At 41.3% G+C, this 19,751-nt stretch overlaps 1 protein-coding gene across 4 annotated transcripts in view; it reads left to right on the forward strand.

The window, feature by feature from the left end:
- Positions 1-14,470, forward strand: part of DAG1 (dystroglycan 1) — a 90,848-nt gene extending 76,378 nt beyond the window's left edge. For all 4 annotated transcript variants that reach the window (XM_034441383.3, XM_034441402.3, XM_034441392.3 and 1 more), the window contains exon 3: positions 9,574-14,470. In XM_034441383.3, coding sequence (XP_034297274.2) covers positions 9,574-11,952 — 2,379 coding nt within the window. In that variant the 3' untranslated portion in view covers positions 11,953-14,470. The remainder of the gene's footprint in view (positions 1-9,573) is intronic.
- Positions 14,471-19,751: the final 5,281 nt, after the last annotated feature.

A 19,751-nucleotide genomic window follows, 5' to 3' on the forward strand; every position in this document is an offset into this window, starting at 1 on the left:
TAGACCATCTTTTCTGGTCTTTTCCGGCCTTCTCTATTCAAGTCCTTGCTCCACAAGGCCAAACTGATGACAAATATGGGTATTTCGGAACAGCAATCTTCTCAACAGGGTGAATCTCATCCACATGGTAACTTGTTTAAGGTGCCCAAACCTGAGCAGGACTTTATTCCATGCCCTGAGCTTTTCACGGAAGTGGTCCAACAGTCGTGGGCCCAACCCACTTACATTCCTGCCCCCAATGGCTTGGATAAAAAGTTGTACTGTTCCGATCCAGCCTTACAGGTCTTGATTCATCTACCCGCAGTAGATGCTCCAGTGGCCCACTTGACTTCTTCCTCGATCATTTCTAATGACGTGATGGATGGACTTAAAACGGAGGACAGGAAGGCTGAACTTTCCTTCCGTAAAACGCATCAGGCAGCGACCTGGGCTATTAGGGCAGCAACATCTGCCTCGTTCTTTAATCGGGAGTCCCTTATATGGTTACGCCAATTGCAGGAGCGTTTACCTCCTGAGGACAGCAGGCTCCACCAGGACATAAATAAAATAGTGGCAGCCACCGAGTACTCGGCAGATGCATCCTTAAATGCAACCAAATTTGCATCTACAGCACTTGTCTCCTCAGTCACATCTCATCGCCTCCTCTGGCTCCGCCATTGGAGGGCCGACTTGAAATCAAAGTGGAAGCTTGCATCTGCTCCCTATAAGGGGTCCTTTCTCTTTGGAGATGCCTTGGACCCAATTTTGGTGGAGGACAAGGACAAACGTAAAGTTATGCCGTCCTCCTTCTGACAACCGGACAGGAGATATGCTCCTTATTCCCAGAGGCAGCCCTTTCGGACTGAGTCCGGACCCAGCAGGTCCTACTTTCCTAGACAATATTCCCAGGGCTTCGACCAGTCTTCTGACAGACCTGCCTTCCGAGATCGGGGTAGAGGTCAGCACACCACCAAGCGCCCATTCCGTGGAGCGGCCAACAGGTCGTTCAGATGAGGCAAGTGACTATCTCGAAGATATGCCCATTGGCGGTCGAATTCTACATTTCCTAAACCAATGGGAATCTTTCAAGACCGACGCTTGGGTCCTTCAAACGGTGAGGTTAGGCCTCACGTTAGAATTCCTCTCCAGCCCTCCGAGCCGCTTCATCTCATGCCCGTTCTCAAGCAGTCCGGAAAAGCGATGTCTGATGGACGCAGATATACAACATCTGCTCGACAACTGCGCCATCGAACCTGTGCCTGTGGAACAATGGGGCACCGGGTTCTACTCGCTCCTTTTTCTTGTATCAAAGAGCTCCGGCGGCTGGAGGGGGATTTTGGACCTCAAGGCCTTGAACAAATTCATCAAATATCATCAATTCAAAATGCACTCCCTCAGGTCCATATTGGAGAATGTTCGACAAGGGGACTTCATGACTTCGATCGACCTCAAGGAGGCCTATTTACATGTTCCGATTTGGCCTTCTCATCGGCGGTTCCTGAGGTTCACGTATTCCAACCAACATTTCCAGTACAGGGCCATGTCATTCGGCCTGTCTTCGGCCCCGAGGACTTTCACAAAACTGTTGGCTACGGTGGCCGCCTCTCTCAGATTGCTCCCAGTCAGGTACTCTGCTATCTGGACGACATACTAATTTTGTTTTCCACAAGGGAACGAGCTGTAGTCGATCTCCAGACCGTGATCCGAGTCTTGCAACAACATGAGTTGTCTCTGAACTCTCTGAACTTAGACAAGCTCCTTCCTACCAACCGAATTCTACACCTTGGAGTGGTCATAGACTCGAACAGCGGCCATGTGTTTCTGTCACCCGACCGGATTCTCAGCATAACGTCACTGGTGAATCAGGTGTTAACACTGAGATCGGTCCCTCTGCTTATGTTGTCCCAATTGCTCGGGAAGCTCATATCTTGCATCACAATTGTGCCGTGGGCTCATCTACATGCCCACCCTCTACAGTGGTACCTCCTTCCGTACCAGAGGTCTTGCCGTGCCAGTTCAAACGCCAGGGTGGTTCTCCCAGCTACTGTCCGATTGTCTCTCTGATGGTGGGTGTCGCTGGCCATATGGAAAGGTTGTTACTTCCAGGAACCCACCCGAGTCACCATCACAACGGACACGAGCTTGTTCAATTGGGGCGCCCACCTGTGGTCGGAGGTCGTGCAGGGCCGTTGGTCTCTGCGGGAGTTGCAGCATGACATAAATTGGCTGGAGCTGCGGGCGGTCCATCTAGCCCTCCTTCATTTTCAGGCAGCAGTGATGGACCAACATCTGTTGTCCTCCCGGACAATGTCACAACAAAAGCACATGTGAACAGAGAAGGAGGGACTCGCTCCAGACCCCTCATGGCCGAGGCGATGAGGATGCTGAATTGGGTGGAGAGGCATGTTCTGTCTCTGAAGGCGGAGCACATCTTGGGCACGGCCAACATCTGGGCGGATTGGCTCAGCAGAACCCAAATAGATCAAGGGGAGTGGCGCCTTCATCCGTCACTGTTCCAGGAGTTGTCGCGGAGGTTCGGTCTTCCATCAGTGGACCTCTTTGCTCACCCACTGAACGCACAACTACCTCGGTTCTTTTCCCGGTTTCCATGTCCAGAAGCCGAAGGGTGTGACGCTCTTCGAAGCAAGTGGCCTCCAGTGTTGCTCTATGCATTCCCCCCTTTGTCGCTCATTCTGCGAGTGATTCGCAAGATGCTAGTAGAAAAAGTGGATCTTATCCTGGTCACTCCCAATTGGCCGTGTCGTCCCTGGTACGCGGATCTCATGAGCCTGTCAGTGGAACGTCCCTGGCGGATTCCCAGGGACAGGATCTTTCTCAGCCAGGGGGTCATACTGCACCCAGAACCTCAGTGGTTGCAGTTGACCGTCTGGCGCTTGAGAGGATCCTCCTGAGGAAGGACAATGTCTCAGCACAAGTCATTCATACCATTCAATCGGCCAGACGTTCCTCAACTAACCGTATCTACGACGCCACCTGACGTTCGTTTTGCTCTTGGTGTTCAAGGACACATCGTGACCCGACCTCAGCATCTGTTTTTGATGTCCTCAAGTACTTACAAGATGATCTAGACAAGGGTCTCGCACCCAATACTCTGAAACGACAGGTGGCGGCCTTGCACACTGTCTTGGGTACGGACAATGATCGTCCATTGACTCAACATCCTCGAATTCGGACCTTCTTGAGGGGAGCATCCAATCTCCAGTCGGCTACAGTCCATCGATATCCCACGTGGGACCTTTCGCTGGTACTTAACGCTCTAATATCTCCTCCATTTGAGCCATTGGCATCGGTTATACTTAAGTTCCTGACTCTCAAAGTCGCATTCCTTGTTGCGATCACTTTGGCCAGAAGGGTCTCTGAACTTGCGGCGCTGTCAGTGCGAGAAGATCTTTGTATCTTCCACCCCAACAGGGTCTTACTGCAGATGGATCCCTCCTTCCTGCCCAAGGTAAATACCTGGTATCGCCGGGCCCAGGAGCTGATTCTTCCAGATTTTTGCCCAGACCCTACCCATCATCTGGAACAACAATGGCATACCTGGGACGTGAGGAGGGCCCTCCGCAGGTATATTAGACGGACGTCATCTTTCCGCAAGTCAGAGGCTTTATTGCTGTCCTTTAATCCATCTACGTTGGGCAGAAAGGTGTCATTGATCACCATTGGCCGCTGGATTAAGGCGTGCATCGTGACGGACGTACAGAAGAAACCTCTACCGGGGAGGATCCTGCCCCATTCCACGAAAAGTGCAGCCACTTCCACCGCTTGCACTACCCAGGCGTCCATCACTGACATATGCAGGGCTGCTACTTGGTCTTCTTTGACACCGTTTATTAGACACTATAAAATTTTGTCCTTTGCCTCGGCTGAGGCATCCTTTGGACGACGAGTACTGCAGTCGGTTCTCACTAACTCTTCCACCCAAGACCACGCAGCCGCCCTCCCGTCATCTGACTAGCTTGGGTATATCCCAGCATTTGGATTCTCCAAGCAGCGCACTGGAGAACGGACGTTGACTTACCTGAACGTCCCTTCTCGGCATGCTGCTGGAGAATCCAACCCACCCCTTCGGCTGTGGTCTACTGTGCTGGGTGGCTTTTCTCTCTTTTCCTCCAGCATCATCTCCTTGACTTCGTGAACAAACTGGATCTCAGCCGAGCGAGGGAGGAGTGGCCAAGGAAGTTTCTTAAAGAAACATTCACCCAGTCTAAAGAACAAAATAGAGAGTAAACCCAGCATTTGGATTCTCCAGTAGCACGCCGAGAAGGGACGTTCAGGTAAGTCAACGTCTGTTCCACTGGTTAATTGTTCTCACTGTCAGGAAGTTTCTCCTTAGTTTTAGGTTGCTTCTCTCCTTAATAAATTTCCATCTATTGTTCTTGTTTTGCCTTTTGCTTCTTTGGAAAATACATTGCCCCCCCCTTCTTTGTGGCAGCCCCTCAAAAGCCTGTTTTGTGACCTGCCTATCACACTCTTGGGCAAAGCATGTGAGCCATTTCCTCCTTTCAGTGGTCCATGAAAGTACATCTATAGTATGTAGATGCAGATAATAAAGTCGAAAAAAGGTGAACAACATTGTTACAGAACTATAGATACTTTGAGGCTGGGCATGACAAGGAGTGGTTGGGAGGGGAGGGGCTGGGCGAGGCTCCCCTCGACGTGAGTGATGTCTAGTTGGCCACGGCCACCCAGCACACCCACCCAGTCACATGTCCACCAAACCACACCCACAGAACCAGTTGTTAAAAAATTTGGATCCCACCACTGCTTATGACCATTGCAGAATCACCGTGGTCACATGATCAAAATTCAAAAAAAAAAAAAAAGTCAGTGGGGAAGCCAGATTCACTTAACAACCGTGTAACTAACTTAACAATTGCAATGATTCACTTAACAACAGTAGCAAGAAAAGTCACTTAAATGTTTCACTTAGCAACATAAAGTTTGGGCTCAATTGTGGTTGTAAGTCGAGGACTACCTGTACTGAGATTCTTTAGCATCTCTTCCTTCAGTTCATAGAAAGTTCCTGTGAGAAAAGATGATGGTGTTCTTCATGAAATGGAACCTGCAATAATATCACTAAGCTTTAAGCAATCCTAGAATTGCCTAAAGACTTCTTTTAAGAATTAATCTTTAAATTCATCAATAAGAAAATCTGGGTAGTAGAGATAGTCCTCACTTAACAATGGGAGTTGGGACCTGAATTTCTGTTGCTAAGTGGTTGTAAAACATGCCATGTGACCACCTCACTTAGTGACTGCAATCCTGGCAGTCCCCATTGCCATCGTAGGATTCTGACTTGGAACTTGCTGTTGACATTCAACAAGCAAAGTCGATGGGAATCCAGCAAGAAGTCGCAAGTCTAGGCGGTTCACAAGCAGGTCAGCAGGACAGTGAGTGCAGAGAGGTGCTTCAAAAGTATAAGAGAGTGTGCAGGCGACTGCTGCAGTCTGGTACACGCATGTGTCCTACAGAGTGTGGGCAGGTGGTTGCAGCAGGTGAGTGTCTGCTTAGAGTACAAGATCGCTGGAAGATGACTTTATGGGAAATTTGGCAGCTCTTGTCTGTCTGTTGATAACACTGACACTGTATTTAGCAAGAATATAAACAGTAACCAGTTACAATGCACTGTATGTATTGAATGTAACTATGTATAACTGAAGAATTTATTGTAGAATTATGACAAGATTTCAGAGAAAAGCTATTCCTCTCGTCTTCATTTTACAGTAATTCATTTCATTGTGGAGTGTTTCTAAAGAATCTTAAATTTTTGAAAGGCAACCCAGAGACATGTGAAGTGAAATCAATGGAACAATAAGCTGAATCCATGATGCTAATCATACATTTACACACATTTTATTTTACTACAGTTTATAAATGTTTGTGAAAACAGCCATCTTGTTTATAATGCTCTGAACAATTAAATAAAAGTTAGTCAAATCAGCTGCAGGATAAATGAGGTTGCCAGACATTTTCATTTTCTACAAAGAAATAATGTATATAAACATAATTTTATTTTCCTAGTTGAATTGTGTATTTGAAAGTTTTTAAAATGATCTTATGCAGTCCAATATTTCAGGGATTGTAATTCTAAATAGCATGAGTTAAACTTTTAGAGTTACAAGAGTTGGAAAGAGCTATTTAAGCTACTTCTTTTTGGAGAAAATGGAAGAGTGAAATTGAAGAAAGAAAAAAAAACTAGGAGGAGTGAACTCTCATTAGAGCATTCTGAATATTGAAGTGCTATTTTTGCTTGTTATTCTCTTTCATTCCTAAATTAGGCTGGAGGATATTGAGTAGCACTCACTTTAGTCCTAGTACTCTTAGAATGAATCATTTTCATATTCACTGTGATAAAGTTATTTCTACCGTAAGAAAGGCTAGGAACTATGCAGACCTTAAATACAAATGATGGTTTCTGCAGTACTTTGAAATTTGTAGCTATTGCAGTTAAGCTCTCCAAAGAAGGAAAATAAAGTGTCTGAATTATTTTAAAAAAGAATACATATCAAGCACTTAGAATATAAATGAAAAAAATACAATAGAAAAAATTAAAATATAGAACATGTAGTCACAATATATTCTTTTTTTAAAAAAAAAAAGGTTGCTATATTTTGCAGAAATGAGTCCCATATTTCATTATACTTATCCATACAAAGCCTACATTATAGGTAACCCGCTCATAAGTAGCAAGTGTCTTCAATCCATTGAGTAAATAGGCCATACATTCATCTTTCCAATGTTGTAGTATCAGTCTTTTAGCTATAGTAAGGAGATGGAGAATCCCCTTACTAATCCACTACTTTCTCTTACTAAGTATAGGACATTGTATGTTTTAAAGAAGCATTGTCTTTATTACATCTCCAACAGAATGGTGTCCTGGACAATCCTTTTCTGTACAGAAGTAATGGAGTCCAATAAATTCTGAATATTATCTTTTGTGGTATATTTCATAATTGAAGATCCAATGATACTCTTGCTATAGAAGTTACACTCATTTTCTAGGCAATATAGGAACCTCTAACTCTTTATGCCACTCAGTCCTTAACATTTGCATATCAAATTGATTGATAGAGAACAAATATCTGTAAAAATTGACTTATGACTGATCACATAAAAGAACAAAGAAAGCTCTTTATATGTATTTTTGTGTTTTGTTCCTTTTGTTTTTTGTTTTTTTCTGCTATTATTTTAAAAGCAACAAAAAAATTAAAATCTGAAGTATTTCTTCTGGAATGATAGAATTTGTCTCAACTAATTTGGATCAGCTGATATTTTAAAATAGACCCAGGGGTGCTATTCAGCAGTTTTATCCAGGGGTGCTATTCAGCAGGTTCTGATATGTTCTGGAGAACCGGTAGTGGAAATTTTGAGTAGTTCAGAGAACCGGCAGATACCACCTCTGGCTGGCCCCAGAGTGGGGTGGGAATGGAGATTTTATAATATCCTTCCCTTGGAGTGGGGTGGGAATGGAGATTTTGCAGTATCCTTCCCCTGAAGTGGGGTGGGAATGGAGATTTTACAGTATCCTTCCCCTGGAATGGGGTAGGAATGAAGATTTCACAGTATCTTTCCTCTGCCATGCCCAACAAGCCACGCCCACAGAACCGGTTGTAAAAAAAATTGAATTCCACACTGGTTTTATCACTTCAAATGCCTAATTCAGGCATTCCTATATAATACATAGCACACACATAATATGTTTCTTTTGTTCTGGAAGTTTCTGTTTCCTATTCAGGTTGCCCTGGTGAAAATGACTGAATATGCTAGAAGGTGGCAGTGCCAAAAATGTATGTTTATAGATTTATATGTTACAATGTACTGTATATAACTACAGGCAGCAAACAAGACATAAAGCCAAAACAAAACAAAACACAAAAATTCTATGGTCTAAAAATATTCCACTTCCAATCATAGGATTAGAACTAAATAAACCCAACAACTAACCTCCCAAGCCTAAAGTCTGAGAGAACATAGATATCTACAAGAAAAGTAGTTGAGTAGCTTCAATGCTTTAATTGTACTGCCATTTTTAAAAATGTTTTTGTCTACTTGACAAAGACAGCAGAGTCTTCTGTACATTATTATTGCTGCAAAACTGGATAATTTTAAAAAGCTGAAAATCACTTGGATTATGGTGGGATAGAAATGGAATAAATAATTCACTTGAAATATGAATGTTTTGATGCTTTTGAATACATGTGTAGATGGTGTTAGGAAATGAACAATAAATAAACTATCCTTCAGTTCTGTACAAGTTCTCAAACTTCTATGCCACACAGTCATTGCTTAGGTCCTGGTCTGTTATCAGTGGTGTATCTATATATTTTCAGTCAATACAGTACGAAAGGAAGGAAGGAAAGGAGTCCCTGTGAATTTTACTCTGCTAGTTGTTGTCAACTATAGGGGGCAGCACTCATCTCCAATTGATGTGAGCTAGCGCTGTCTGAAGATGTTTCTGTGGTCATGTGGCCAGCATGATGTCATGGAAGGCTGTTTCCTCCCCATCAAAGTAGTACCTATTTATCTACCCACATTTGCATACTTTCAAACTGCTAGGTGGGCAGGAGCTAGGCAAAGACGTACTCTTACCCCGTTGTGCAACACCCGAGTCTGCACCAACAAGCCCAGCATCTTAACTGCTGAGACATTGCACTGCCAGCCCAGATTCCTTGAGTATTTATTACTTTTATAAGAGGACTCTTGCTACAGAGTCAGGGTTTGTTTTAAGAAACTGCCAAATCAAAAAGAACCTGATCTTTCAAGAGTTAGCTTAATTACCCAGTCTCCCAAATAAGTCTATGAAAGTTTAAAACTAAGCATTTGTATGATTTTTCCTAATTCTTTATGAAAGATAATCCTTTTTCTCTCAATTCATTTATTTTCAACTAAACAAAGATTAATCTTTGATAGAGGACTTTTACTCAATACAGGCAACTAAGCAGACATAAGGAACAGCTTCTAATGGTTTTCAGATATTTTATGTATTCTTGGTTTACTATAAATGTTGCATTCTTGCAACTCAGCCATTCCTGCTCAAATGGTAATTCATTCTTTCTTTCTTTTCTTTCTTTCATTCATTCAATTTCTATAGCTACCAATCTCAGTCAATGACTCTAGGCTGCTTTCAATTCAAAAAATATTACAAGTAAAAATACTAAAAATATTTTAAAACTGTAAAACATTCTAAACAAACTACAAAAACATGCAATGGTCTGTTTACTAAGATGTATGAAGCAGGAGCTTCCCTGATGAAAAACTAAACTCAAAAGGCTTCACAGTTTGGTAAAAAGAAACCAGAAATCCCAGCTCACAGATTAACTAACTAAAGAAGAAGCTTCTATGTTTGTTTAGCCTTTTTTTGGGGAAGAATTAATTCATAGTAAGCCAGAAAATTTCATAGTTTTGGCATATGGGGAGATACAAAATTTCAGTTTCATGTAGCTTTTCAACAGTTTCCATATTTTCCTTCAGTAGCTGCTTGTTAGGAGAATTTCTAAAATGTGTTTTGCATTTTGTGCATTATTACTTTCTAAAAAATAATGTAGCTATCACTTTTTTTTTTCATTTTAATAGATTGCTGAAGCTGGAAAAGAATCCTTGCCTTCTTGGTTGCACTGGGAACCGGCGAGCAGAACCTTGGAAGGTCTCCCACTTGAAACAGATAAAGGCATTCATTATATCTCAGTGACTGCAGTGCATCTGGTATCTAATGGAAGCTATGTGCCCCAAACCACCAATGTCTTTTCAATTGAAGTTCATCCTGAAGATCATAATGAACCTCAGTCAGTACGGGTGGCTTTACAAGATGTGAATGAAGCATCACCATTTGTGTGTAGTGCTGAGGAACCAGTCACCATCTTGACTGTCATTTTGGATGCTGACTTAACAAAAATGACACCAAAGCAGAGGATTGAACTTTTGAACAGAATGAAAACCTTCTCAGAAGTGGAACTTTATAACATGAAATTAGTTCCTGTTGTAAATAATAGACTCTTTGACATGTCAGCCTTCATGGCTGGGCCAGGGAATGCTAAGAAGGTGGTGGAAAATGGAGCCTTGCTATCATGGAAACTGGGTTGTTCACTGAGCCAAAACAGTGTTCCCAACATAAGTAATGTTGAATCTCCAGCTAAGGAAGGAACAATGTCTGCTCATCTTGGTTACCCTGTGGTTGGTTGGCACATTGCAAACAAGAAACCTAATCTTCCAAAGAGAATAAGACGGCAGATTAATGCTACACCAACGCCTGTGACTGCTGTTGGACCTCCAACATCTGCCCCCCAAGAACCACCAAGTAGAATTGTTCCAACACCAACTTCTCCAGCCATTGCACCTCCTACTGAAACGAGAGCACCTCCAGTAAGAGAGCCTGTACCATTGCCTAAGAAACCCACAGCTACTATTAGAACAAGAGGTGCTATTATTCAGACACCCACTCTTGTCCTAGTCCCAACCAGAACAGTAGAAGTAGATACTATTACTTCTGGCCAGATTCGACCAACAACGCCTGGGCAGGTAGACGCTACTGCTGTTGTTACACCTCCCACAACAAAGAAGCCCAAAGGAACAACTCCAAAAGTATCAACACCCTCAACAACTGATACAGGAACAACACGAAGACCAAGACCTTCAAAAACTCCTCGACCTCCAAAGCCTCCTCGGACTACTAAACCAAGCATTGTTGAAAAAACAGTTTCACCACCAACTCGTATTCGCACTACTACAGTTGGAATTCCCCGTGTGCCCAATGATCCACCAGTGTTGAAAAACCATATTGACAGGGTAGATGCATGGGTAGGCACATACTTTGAGCTCAAAATACCTTCTGACACTTTCTATGACAAAGAAGATACTACCACTGATAAACTACAACTGACTATGAAATTAGAAAATGAGAAAGCTTTGGAGGAAAGCTCCTGGGTGCAGTTCAATAGCACTAGTCAACTAATGTACGGATTACCTAATCACACCCATGAAGGCAGACATGAGTTTTTTATGCATGCTACAGACAAAGGTGGCCTTTCAGCTGTGGATGCTTTTGAAATATTTGTCCACACTCTTGAAGATGATGAGATACCTCCAGTTAAATTTAAGGCCAGATTCCATGGAGACCATAATATAGTAGCCAATGACATTAATAAAAAAATTATGTTGGTAAAGAAGTTGGCATTTGCTCTTGGTGATAGAAACAGTAGTACTATTACCATAGAGAATATTGGCAAAGGTTCTATTTTAGTTGAATGGACAAATAATACTCTGCCTTTGGATCCATGCCCCAAAGAAAAGATTCTCATCTTGAGTAGAAAAATTTCTGATGAATCTGGAGTTCCAAGCACAGTCTTTTCAAATACCCTAGAACCAGAATTTAAGCCCATCGATATTTCTGTAGTTGGTGCTGGTAGCTGCAAACACATTCAGTTTATTCCTGTGACTAAAGATGGCTTCCCTACAACTGTACGTCCCACAGAAATTGTTCAACGAGATCCGGAAAAGACAAGTGAAGACGATGTTTACCTGCACACCGTAATTCCTGCAGTAGTGGTGGCAGCCATTTTGCTTATAGCTGGCATTATTGCTATGATTTGTTATCGCAAAAAGAGAAAAGGCAAACTCACTATAGAAGACCAGGCCACCTTTATCAAGAAAGGAGTACCAATAATCTTTGCAGATGAGCTGGATGACTCCAAACCTCCCCCTTCCTCTAGCATGCCATTGATTCTGCAGGAAGAAAAGGCTCCTCTCCCTCCCCCTGAGTATCCAAATCAAAATATGCCAGAAACAACTCCACTGAACCAGGATGTCATAGGCGAGTATACCCCTTTGCGGGATGAAGACCCTAATGCCCCTCCTTATCAGCCTCCCCCTCCTTTCACAACACCCATGGAGGGTAAAGGTTCCCGCCCGAAGAACATGACCCCATACAGGTCTCCACCTCCCTATGTCCCTCCTTAATGAACCAGAGACATCCACGGAGATGGAGCCTTTAGTTCCACACCAGTGTTATCTATCGGGATCAATGGCCTGCAGATCTGTTGCCAACTAGAAAACCAACATTCAGAATCTCAAACATTGCCTGATCCCAGCAGGCCCCTCTCCGAGTGCATTTGCAAAACCAGAGTGCTTGTGGAACTTTTGGGACACTGATTTTATTTTTGCCTAACAGCTTATGTTTTGTTTATTCATAGAAAAAAAAAATCCTTCTTGGCTCAAAATATTTCTGACAGCAGGCGTCTCAAAGCATTTTGTGCAAAGGGAGACTGGACATGCAGGCAGCACTAGGGGTGGCACACTGGGTCGGTCTCTGCTGTTTGCCTTTAAAACTAACTGTACTGTCTTTTCTATTCACGTGTGTCTAGCTACAGGGCATAACATGAAACATAGCCTAAGAATTAAATTCAAAGGACTTTATGAAATCAATATTAAGTTTTTACACTTAATTACTGTTACCGAAACGTATCTGTATAGATTTGGGAAAGGAGGGAAGTGCTTTACTACAAATAAGCTCAAAGGGTGTTTCCAATGCCAATCAGGCTGAGGAACCATCTTTTTTTATCAAAGGAATCCTATTTTTTCACATATTATACAGTTCAATCATCACCTGGGGTCCTTTCTGCAAACTGTAGCGCTCTTGTTTCTCTAGCCTGCTGTTGCTTGACAGATGGCACAAGTATCTTTAACAACGGAGTTTGAAGTACCTTTGCCATTATCAAAAAGCAGAATTATGGAGTAATGTTGCTGCCTTTTGGAAAGTGGAGGCCCAACAGTGGTATCTGTAGACTGCAAAGGGTCATGGTGCTGCACTGAGATTTTTCCATCTGGAAGGTATACTTTGGCTTTTGAAACACTCTTGAGGTATTTTGGTGAAGATGCAATATTTTTACGGAGTGTAAGGCGGTTTCCTTATATGAACTCCTTCTGGGCCCACAGTATTGGAACAGCCCCTTGTCCCCCCTACCGTTCCGGTTGTCCCAGCTCACTCCCTCACTGTTTTCTATTGCATACTGATGCAGTAGAACCGGCCTGACCTATGGCAAAAGTAATAACAGATGCCAGAAGCAGTTCTTAATAAACATCAATGAACTCTCAGCTCTAATTTTTTTACTAAATTTTTGATACAGCGTCAAATTTTATTAATTATAAAAAATAATTAATAGTGGTAATGCTGCCAGCAGTTTGTATGAGCTTAGCTTCTTAGTATCAATTCACTGGGTCTGATGCTATGCTCATGTTGCTTCCCCCCCCCCTTTTTTTTTTTTTTTTTTTTTGGTCTTTCATTGTTTCAAATATTAGAGCCATGTCTCGGTTTCTTGCCTTTTTTAAAAAAAAACCTGAACTTCCTTCTCGGAAGTTGGAGCTACTCCCAGGGTTGCTCCCAGCTTTTTTTTCTTTAGACAAAATCATTTTACGCATGGATTTTTTTTTTTCCTTGTCCTTTGAGACTATCTTGGGTACACTAGAGGGAGGATAAATCTTTTGCAATAATGAGTCCATCCCCTGGCTGGGGGCTGGGCAGCCTCTGGCTGACTTTGCACACAAAGCAGACACTTCTAAGCCATATTGACTGTTTTGCAAAGTATTTTTGTGTGCTGACATGGCCTGTTAACATGCTAGTGGATGAATGGCTAAAATGACCTTCACCTCTGAACTTGTTACGGTGGCATTTTTCATCAAACCTCTTTTGAAATATGCGAACAGAATTTAAAACCTGAAAATAAATATTAATTTTGCTCTCCCCCATAGACCTGTGCCCCCACTCTGAGAGGGCTAGAAGGATATGTGTTGAAGTGAGGGTAACTATAGATTTGCCCTAGAAAGTTTCTTTATGCCCCCCAATCCCTGATGCTTGAATATTGTCCTGTGCTTGCTGTAAAGACAAGACAGGCTCTGGGACACTTTTCCCCACCCAAAAGAGGTCAAGGAAGATCATTAAGTGGCGTCAGGTAAGGCACAGTGCATTTGGATAGAAGCACTTTGGAAGTAAGTTAGTAAGCTACTCCTCCCCACTCCCCGAGTTACCACTTTGATGCCAACATCTTTACTGGCTGGCCCACATTTCAAGATGTCCCCCACTTTTATCAACACACACAGCCTCCTAAGCCTAAATGCTGCAAGCTTGAAGGGCCTTCCAAACAGTGCCGTTGTCCCTAGCAACTGATACCACTTTATTACTGGTCATGCGCAAGCGCAAACAATTTCAGGCCTGGGCCTACCTGTCACCATAGAAACTGGAGGCAAAGGGGCAGTGAACAGAATAATAACAATGGCATTCTCATCAGCTGGTTTCCCCTAAGCACCAGTGCTGTTTGTTTATGCCACTAGACACTGTAATGGTGGGAGAAAATCTTGTATTAAAAAGTGTTCACCAACCACTGATGTGTTTTTATGTCCTTATATAATTATTTTAAAATGTGTTTTCTGCATTATGTAAAGAAACATATCAACTAAATAAACCAGTGTACTTTACTATAAACTCAGAAGTTATAGAGCTCTTCCATTGGATCCACAGGATTCTCAGCACACAATAGTTGAAAAACATCCGATAGAGGTGTTGCATAAAATTTAGCAGAATTATCCCAGATTGTTTGAGCACTGTGTTACACAGTGATGGCTGTGAGAGAATGTTGTGGTATTTTTTAAGGAATTCCAGGTATTTTTAGTGTTGATTTCAAAAGCCTTCCCAAAGGTGGGGCTGGTAGAGCCTCGGAGTTTCAGCCAACACACCTAGTTGCTATGAGATTGGGATTAGTTTAAAAAACTCTGTAGCTGCCTTAAATCTTCCACCAGTGAGTGCAGGAAATTTAAGGATCAAAAGTGATAAGGAGGACACAATAACAAAACTTCAAATTATATTAAGGAAAGTAAGGACTCTTCAGACACGATTGTAAATCATATCATAGACTCATGGGGTTGGACAGGACCTTGGAAGAAACAACGTAAATGAATAAAAAAATTAGAGGCCATGAACGTGTTTTAGTTCTGCCTGCTCCTTCCACCTTTTGCCCAATGAGAAATTAGTAGTCCTAAAGTTTCCATGCTATTGTTTAAATTCAAATTCTCAGTAAAGGAGCTGCCACAGCAGAGATTTCTGGAATATTTTCTGAATGGGATTCCTAGGCTGGGATTCTCCATGTTAATTGCAAAATCAGATGATGATGGTAGTGATTAATGTACACTGTCCATGAAAATGCTCCACAAGCATGATTCATCCTCTTAACACTCTGAAGTAACCTCAAGGACCTATTTTAAAGATGAAAAGCATTATAGCATAATTAAATCTTCATTTTTAACATTCTGTGGCAGTTTCCCAACCAGTCTTGCAATTGCTTGCTCCCTCCATCCAGTAGCAGCCACTTGCATGCCTACTAAGAAGGGAAGGAGAGGAAGGAAAACAAAAAAGAAGGAAGGTAGATTTCTGATGTTTTCTGCCACATTCTCACAAGAAACTCGATAGGCACACCAGCAGGAAATTGCTTCTGCTCCCACTGTCCCATCCCGTCCCCCGGTCATTTTCTTTCTCTGCTCTGCTATCTCTGGAGCAATAACCCAACAACCAAGGACTATGACTCTTACTGTTCTCTAGGTTTCCTCAAACACCAGTTCTACCATTGTTATGGTAGAGGACCATTATTATGGTCCTCAACCAGCAAGAACAGATTGGAGAGGGGGAATAGGAGCTCATGGAGTCAGTTTAGGTGATCTCTTCCTGTCTTTAGCAGGCACGAGAGATAATTTAGATTCAGTAAAAACAATTTATAAATGAAAATTGTATTCACTTTGCTACATTGACTATTCAGTGAAAGTTGCTGGCCCTTTCAAAAGCTGTATCTCTTTAATGCAGAGTAGGCTGTTTTTAATAGATCGTTGCAATTTCACTTTCATTAGGAGAGGAGCATGCTTTTCCTCTGTGACTAGAAGCAAGTTTTGCTGTTCCTTTGGAGATTGTAGGTCAGAGGGATGACAGGAAGATGATAAAATTGAATTTCTTGACCATACTTTATGATATGTCTTCACTGATTCCAGATTTAATATTTTCTTAAACTAATTATGCATTCAGATTAATTCTATGCTGTAATATTTTTACTTAAGCTTCAAAATTGATAAATATCTAATTGGGGGATAATCCTATATGCATTCATAATTCATGTATTTGTATTTGCTTTAGTCAGGAAGACTTAAAGTTCATATTAACATTCTTTCTGTATCCCTAAGGCACAATTCTTTGCTTACTTAGCACACTGGAAGCCCCATTTAATGCAGGCAAACTAATTTCTAAGTAAATAGGAACATGATTACACCTTATGTTTATCTCACTTTTAAAGAAGTAAGAATATATTTCATATTCTTTTTTAACTATTGGTTTCCCCCATGTAAAACAGGAAGTCCTCAGTTACAATCATTCATTTAGTAAACAAAGTTACAAAGGTGCTGAAAAAAGTGACTTATGATCGTTTTTCACACTTACGAACATTGCAGCATCCTGATGGTCAACTCATCAAAATTCATATGCTTGGCAACTGGCATATATTTATGACAGTTGAAGAGTCCCAGGGTCTCGTAATCAACTTTTGCAACTTTCTGACATGCAAAGTCAATGGGGAAGCCAGATTCATTTAACAATCATATTATTAACCCCTGCAATGACACAACGACGGCAAGAAAAATGGTAAAATGTGACAAAATTAACTTGACTGTCTTGCTTAGCAATGGAAATTTTAGGCTCAATTGTGGTCATAAGTAGAAGACTACCAATATTGTGAAAAAGCTTGACAGGGCCTCCAGCTCTTTAATTCAAAAGTTCCTGCAGATATATCCAAATATGGGTAGACATACATGATCCAAATCATGCAATCAGATTATCTTTTAATGTAATATATTGCCTTTGCACAATAATCCAAATTCTTCATGAATATTTCATTTTAAAAACGTGGGTAGCAATAAAATTAATACCCCATTAGCCATGAACTCAAAATAAATTTTAAGAGGTGGGAGGAAAGGTAGGTAAGAAAAGAATTGACTTGAAATTCTCAAACTAGGAGTATCCTAGGGTCTATCATTGGGGCATCCCAGCATCTTCCCTATATGTCTGACAGTGCCTAATGCTGAAAATATAAATTAATTTTGCATAAAAAGGAACCAAGGCCACTGCCAAGATATCAAAAAGATAATATAACACCTTTATTATTGGTCCTGAACTGCAAACGTTTTGTAAATTAAATCATTTGAATTACAGATATGCCCAGTGATGAATGTATCCCTTCTCTCCCATCATATGGAAGCTATACTTTGAATATAGTAAATTGGGGAAGAGCATGTTTAATTATCAATCTGTTTAAAATACCTTAAATCTCGGGTGTTTTCCCACATCATTGTAAATAAATTGGTTAAAATTTTTAAAATTCTGGTTAAAATCCCAGCTTAAAATCTTCTAAAAATCCTTACAGAGCTGCAAGGTCCTTTAAAACTTCAGCTAAAATCCTACCAGTGATTTTAAAAAATTTTCTTATAGCAACGTTTCAACAGGCTCACAACCCTGTCATCTTCAGGCTCTTGTTCCGTTTAGAAGCTATGGGTTCTCTGTTGCGAGGTCGGAGCTGTCGCTTATCTATATTTGCTGCTGCTGATGTATGCTGGCTAGCCTGCAACTCTGTGTCCCGATTGGAGGACAGCAGTTTTTCTTTTAAACACCCGAGATTTTAATTTTTTTGCATATGCACACCTGCGAAAACTTAAGAAGACAAATATTTATATATATATAAATATATCTATATATATATTATATATATATATATATAAGAGGCGATAGACATCACGATCTCCGGAACATTTAAAAGTTTTAAATTTTTTATTTTAAAACTTGTGCTAAGCTTTCGTCGGCCCCTACCGACTTCGTCAGAGTATAAAATCCCCATTGAGGAGTTGCTTGCTTTTATGTAATGCTGATCAATTTAGTCATTGCGCGTGTAACAGGCCCACACCTTTGCCTTCCCCCTGTAATTATCTTTTTTTTTCTGCCTTAGTTCATGCTAACAAATGACGATGCACTTCCCCCTGCCTCCTTCCCCATTGTGTGTTGCCTCTTTCTCTCCCTGGGGGGTAACGCAGGGTTATCAGGCATTGCTTTGAAGGTATTTCTCCCGGCCCCCTCTCCCTCATTGTTATGCCTTTCCCTTTTAGGCATACACGTTGCCTCCTCTAAACCCATTTGTTTTACCCATGATCTTGTGATGGGTCTGCGTTGTTCTTCCTTACCCCTCCTATCTTCCTCATTCTGCTGTTTCCCTAACCTACTCTCTTGCCCTCTATCAGGGTTTATCACACCTTCATTGGGCCAATCTCCATGCCTAAAGGAGGAGATTTGTCCCCGATCTCCATTCAGTCTTAGTGATTGGTCCTCCTTAAGTCTTTCCTGGTGCTGTAAAGCCTGGTATGCTGGTGGTATGTCAATATGTCTATTGAGGGAGTTGTTGTTAGAGAACCAGGCTTCTTTCAAGAGGCGCCCTCCTTTTGTTTTGTCGTGGGCAACGACTTCAGTCTCTTAGAATTTGAACTCGTGACCATGCTCCTCCATATGCATCCAAATCTGGGAGCGCTGTTCCTTACGTCTGACCGCTAGTTTGTGCTCATGCACCCTCGTTTTCAGTCATTTTGATGTTTCTCCTATGTAATGACCTGCGCAATTGCTGCAGTTAATACAATAGATGATTGAGGAAGTCTCCTCCTTTGGCAAAGCTTCTTTCGGGCGCATTACTCTCTTCCTCAGTGTTTGGTCAGGTCTGTGTGCCACTTTAACCCCATGTGGTGCAAGGATGTGTGCCGCAGTTTCGGACACCCCCTATATGTAGGGGAGCACCCTCCACGTTGATGTTCCACATGCCCTCCATGGGCTGCCGGGCCCTGGGTGTAATACATCGATGGATAAAATCCCTATATATATATATATGAATGTTAAATCAATATCCATTTTTAAAGTTTCTTTTCCATAAACTCATTTGGATCTTGAAACATCTGTTTATATTAAAACTGAGATAAAGAATTTATTTGCACTAATTATTTCAAGAATTATTGAACAAATAAATAAATATAAATATTTATTTAAACTATCCTTTTACCAATTTCCTTAAGTTAATTAAAGCCTATGGGAAGTATCTGAGATTTATTCTGGTTTATTTAGTAATCTGATACCGGTATGTATCAAATTTTTGATCCTTATCAGTAAATGTTACTGTGTTTAACTCAGTAAATACAGTAAAAAGTGTTTATCATTTCTATACCCTGATTATCCTTATTCTGCTGGGCAAGACAAGTCGTTGTTTCCAGTATCAAATTAAACAGAATATCAGAGAATGAGTATCCTTGATTAAATAGTTCTATTTGTGAAAGCCCTGGCCAAAGAATGGAAATAATACACAGTAATCCAATTCATAGAAAAAGGAAATCCATATTTATCTAAAACTTCCTTCAAAAATTAGAATTATATTGTATTGGAGGCTTTTTTACATCCAACTGACCACCCCTGCAAAATTCAATTTTTCAATGGAATTTTTGCATTCAATATAATACGAATTAACAGTCTAATAATACAATTTATGGTTGCCCTTTCATGAAACCAAATTGTGCAGAATGTACAATTGGCAACAATTTAACTATCAAAACTTAGCATTAACATCTAACAAAAAATATGATAGTATGTACAATCAGCAGAAGTTTTATCCGTCTTAAAAATCTTAGTGATACAAGAAAGGAAGACAGAA

Source organism: Pantherophis guttatus, chromosome 2 (genome assembly GCF_059756535.1).
Source record: "Pantherophis guttatus breed Tessera chromosome 2, ASM5975653v1, whole genome shotgun sequence".
Taxonomy (NCBI): domain Eukaryota; kingdom Metazoa; phylum Chordata; class Lepidosauria; order Squamata; family Colubridae; genus Pantherophis; species Pantherophis guttatus.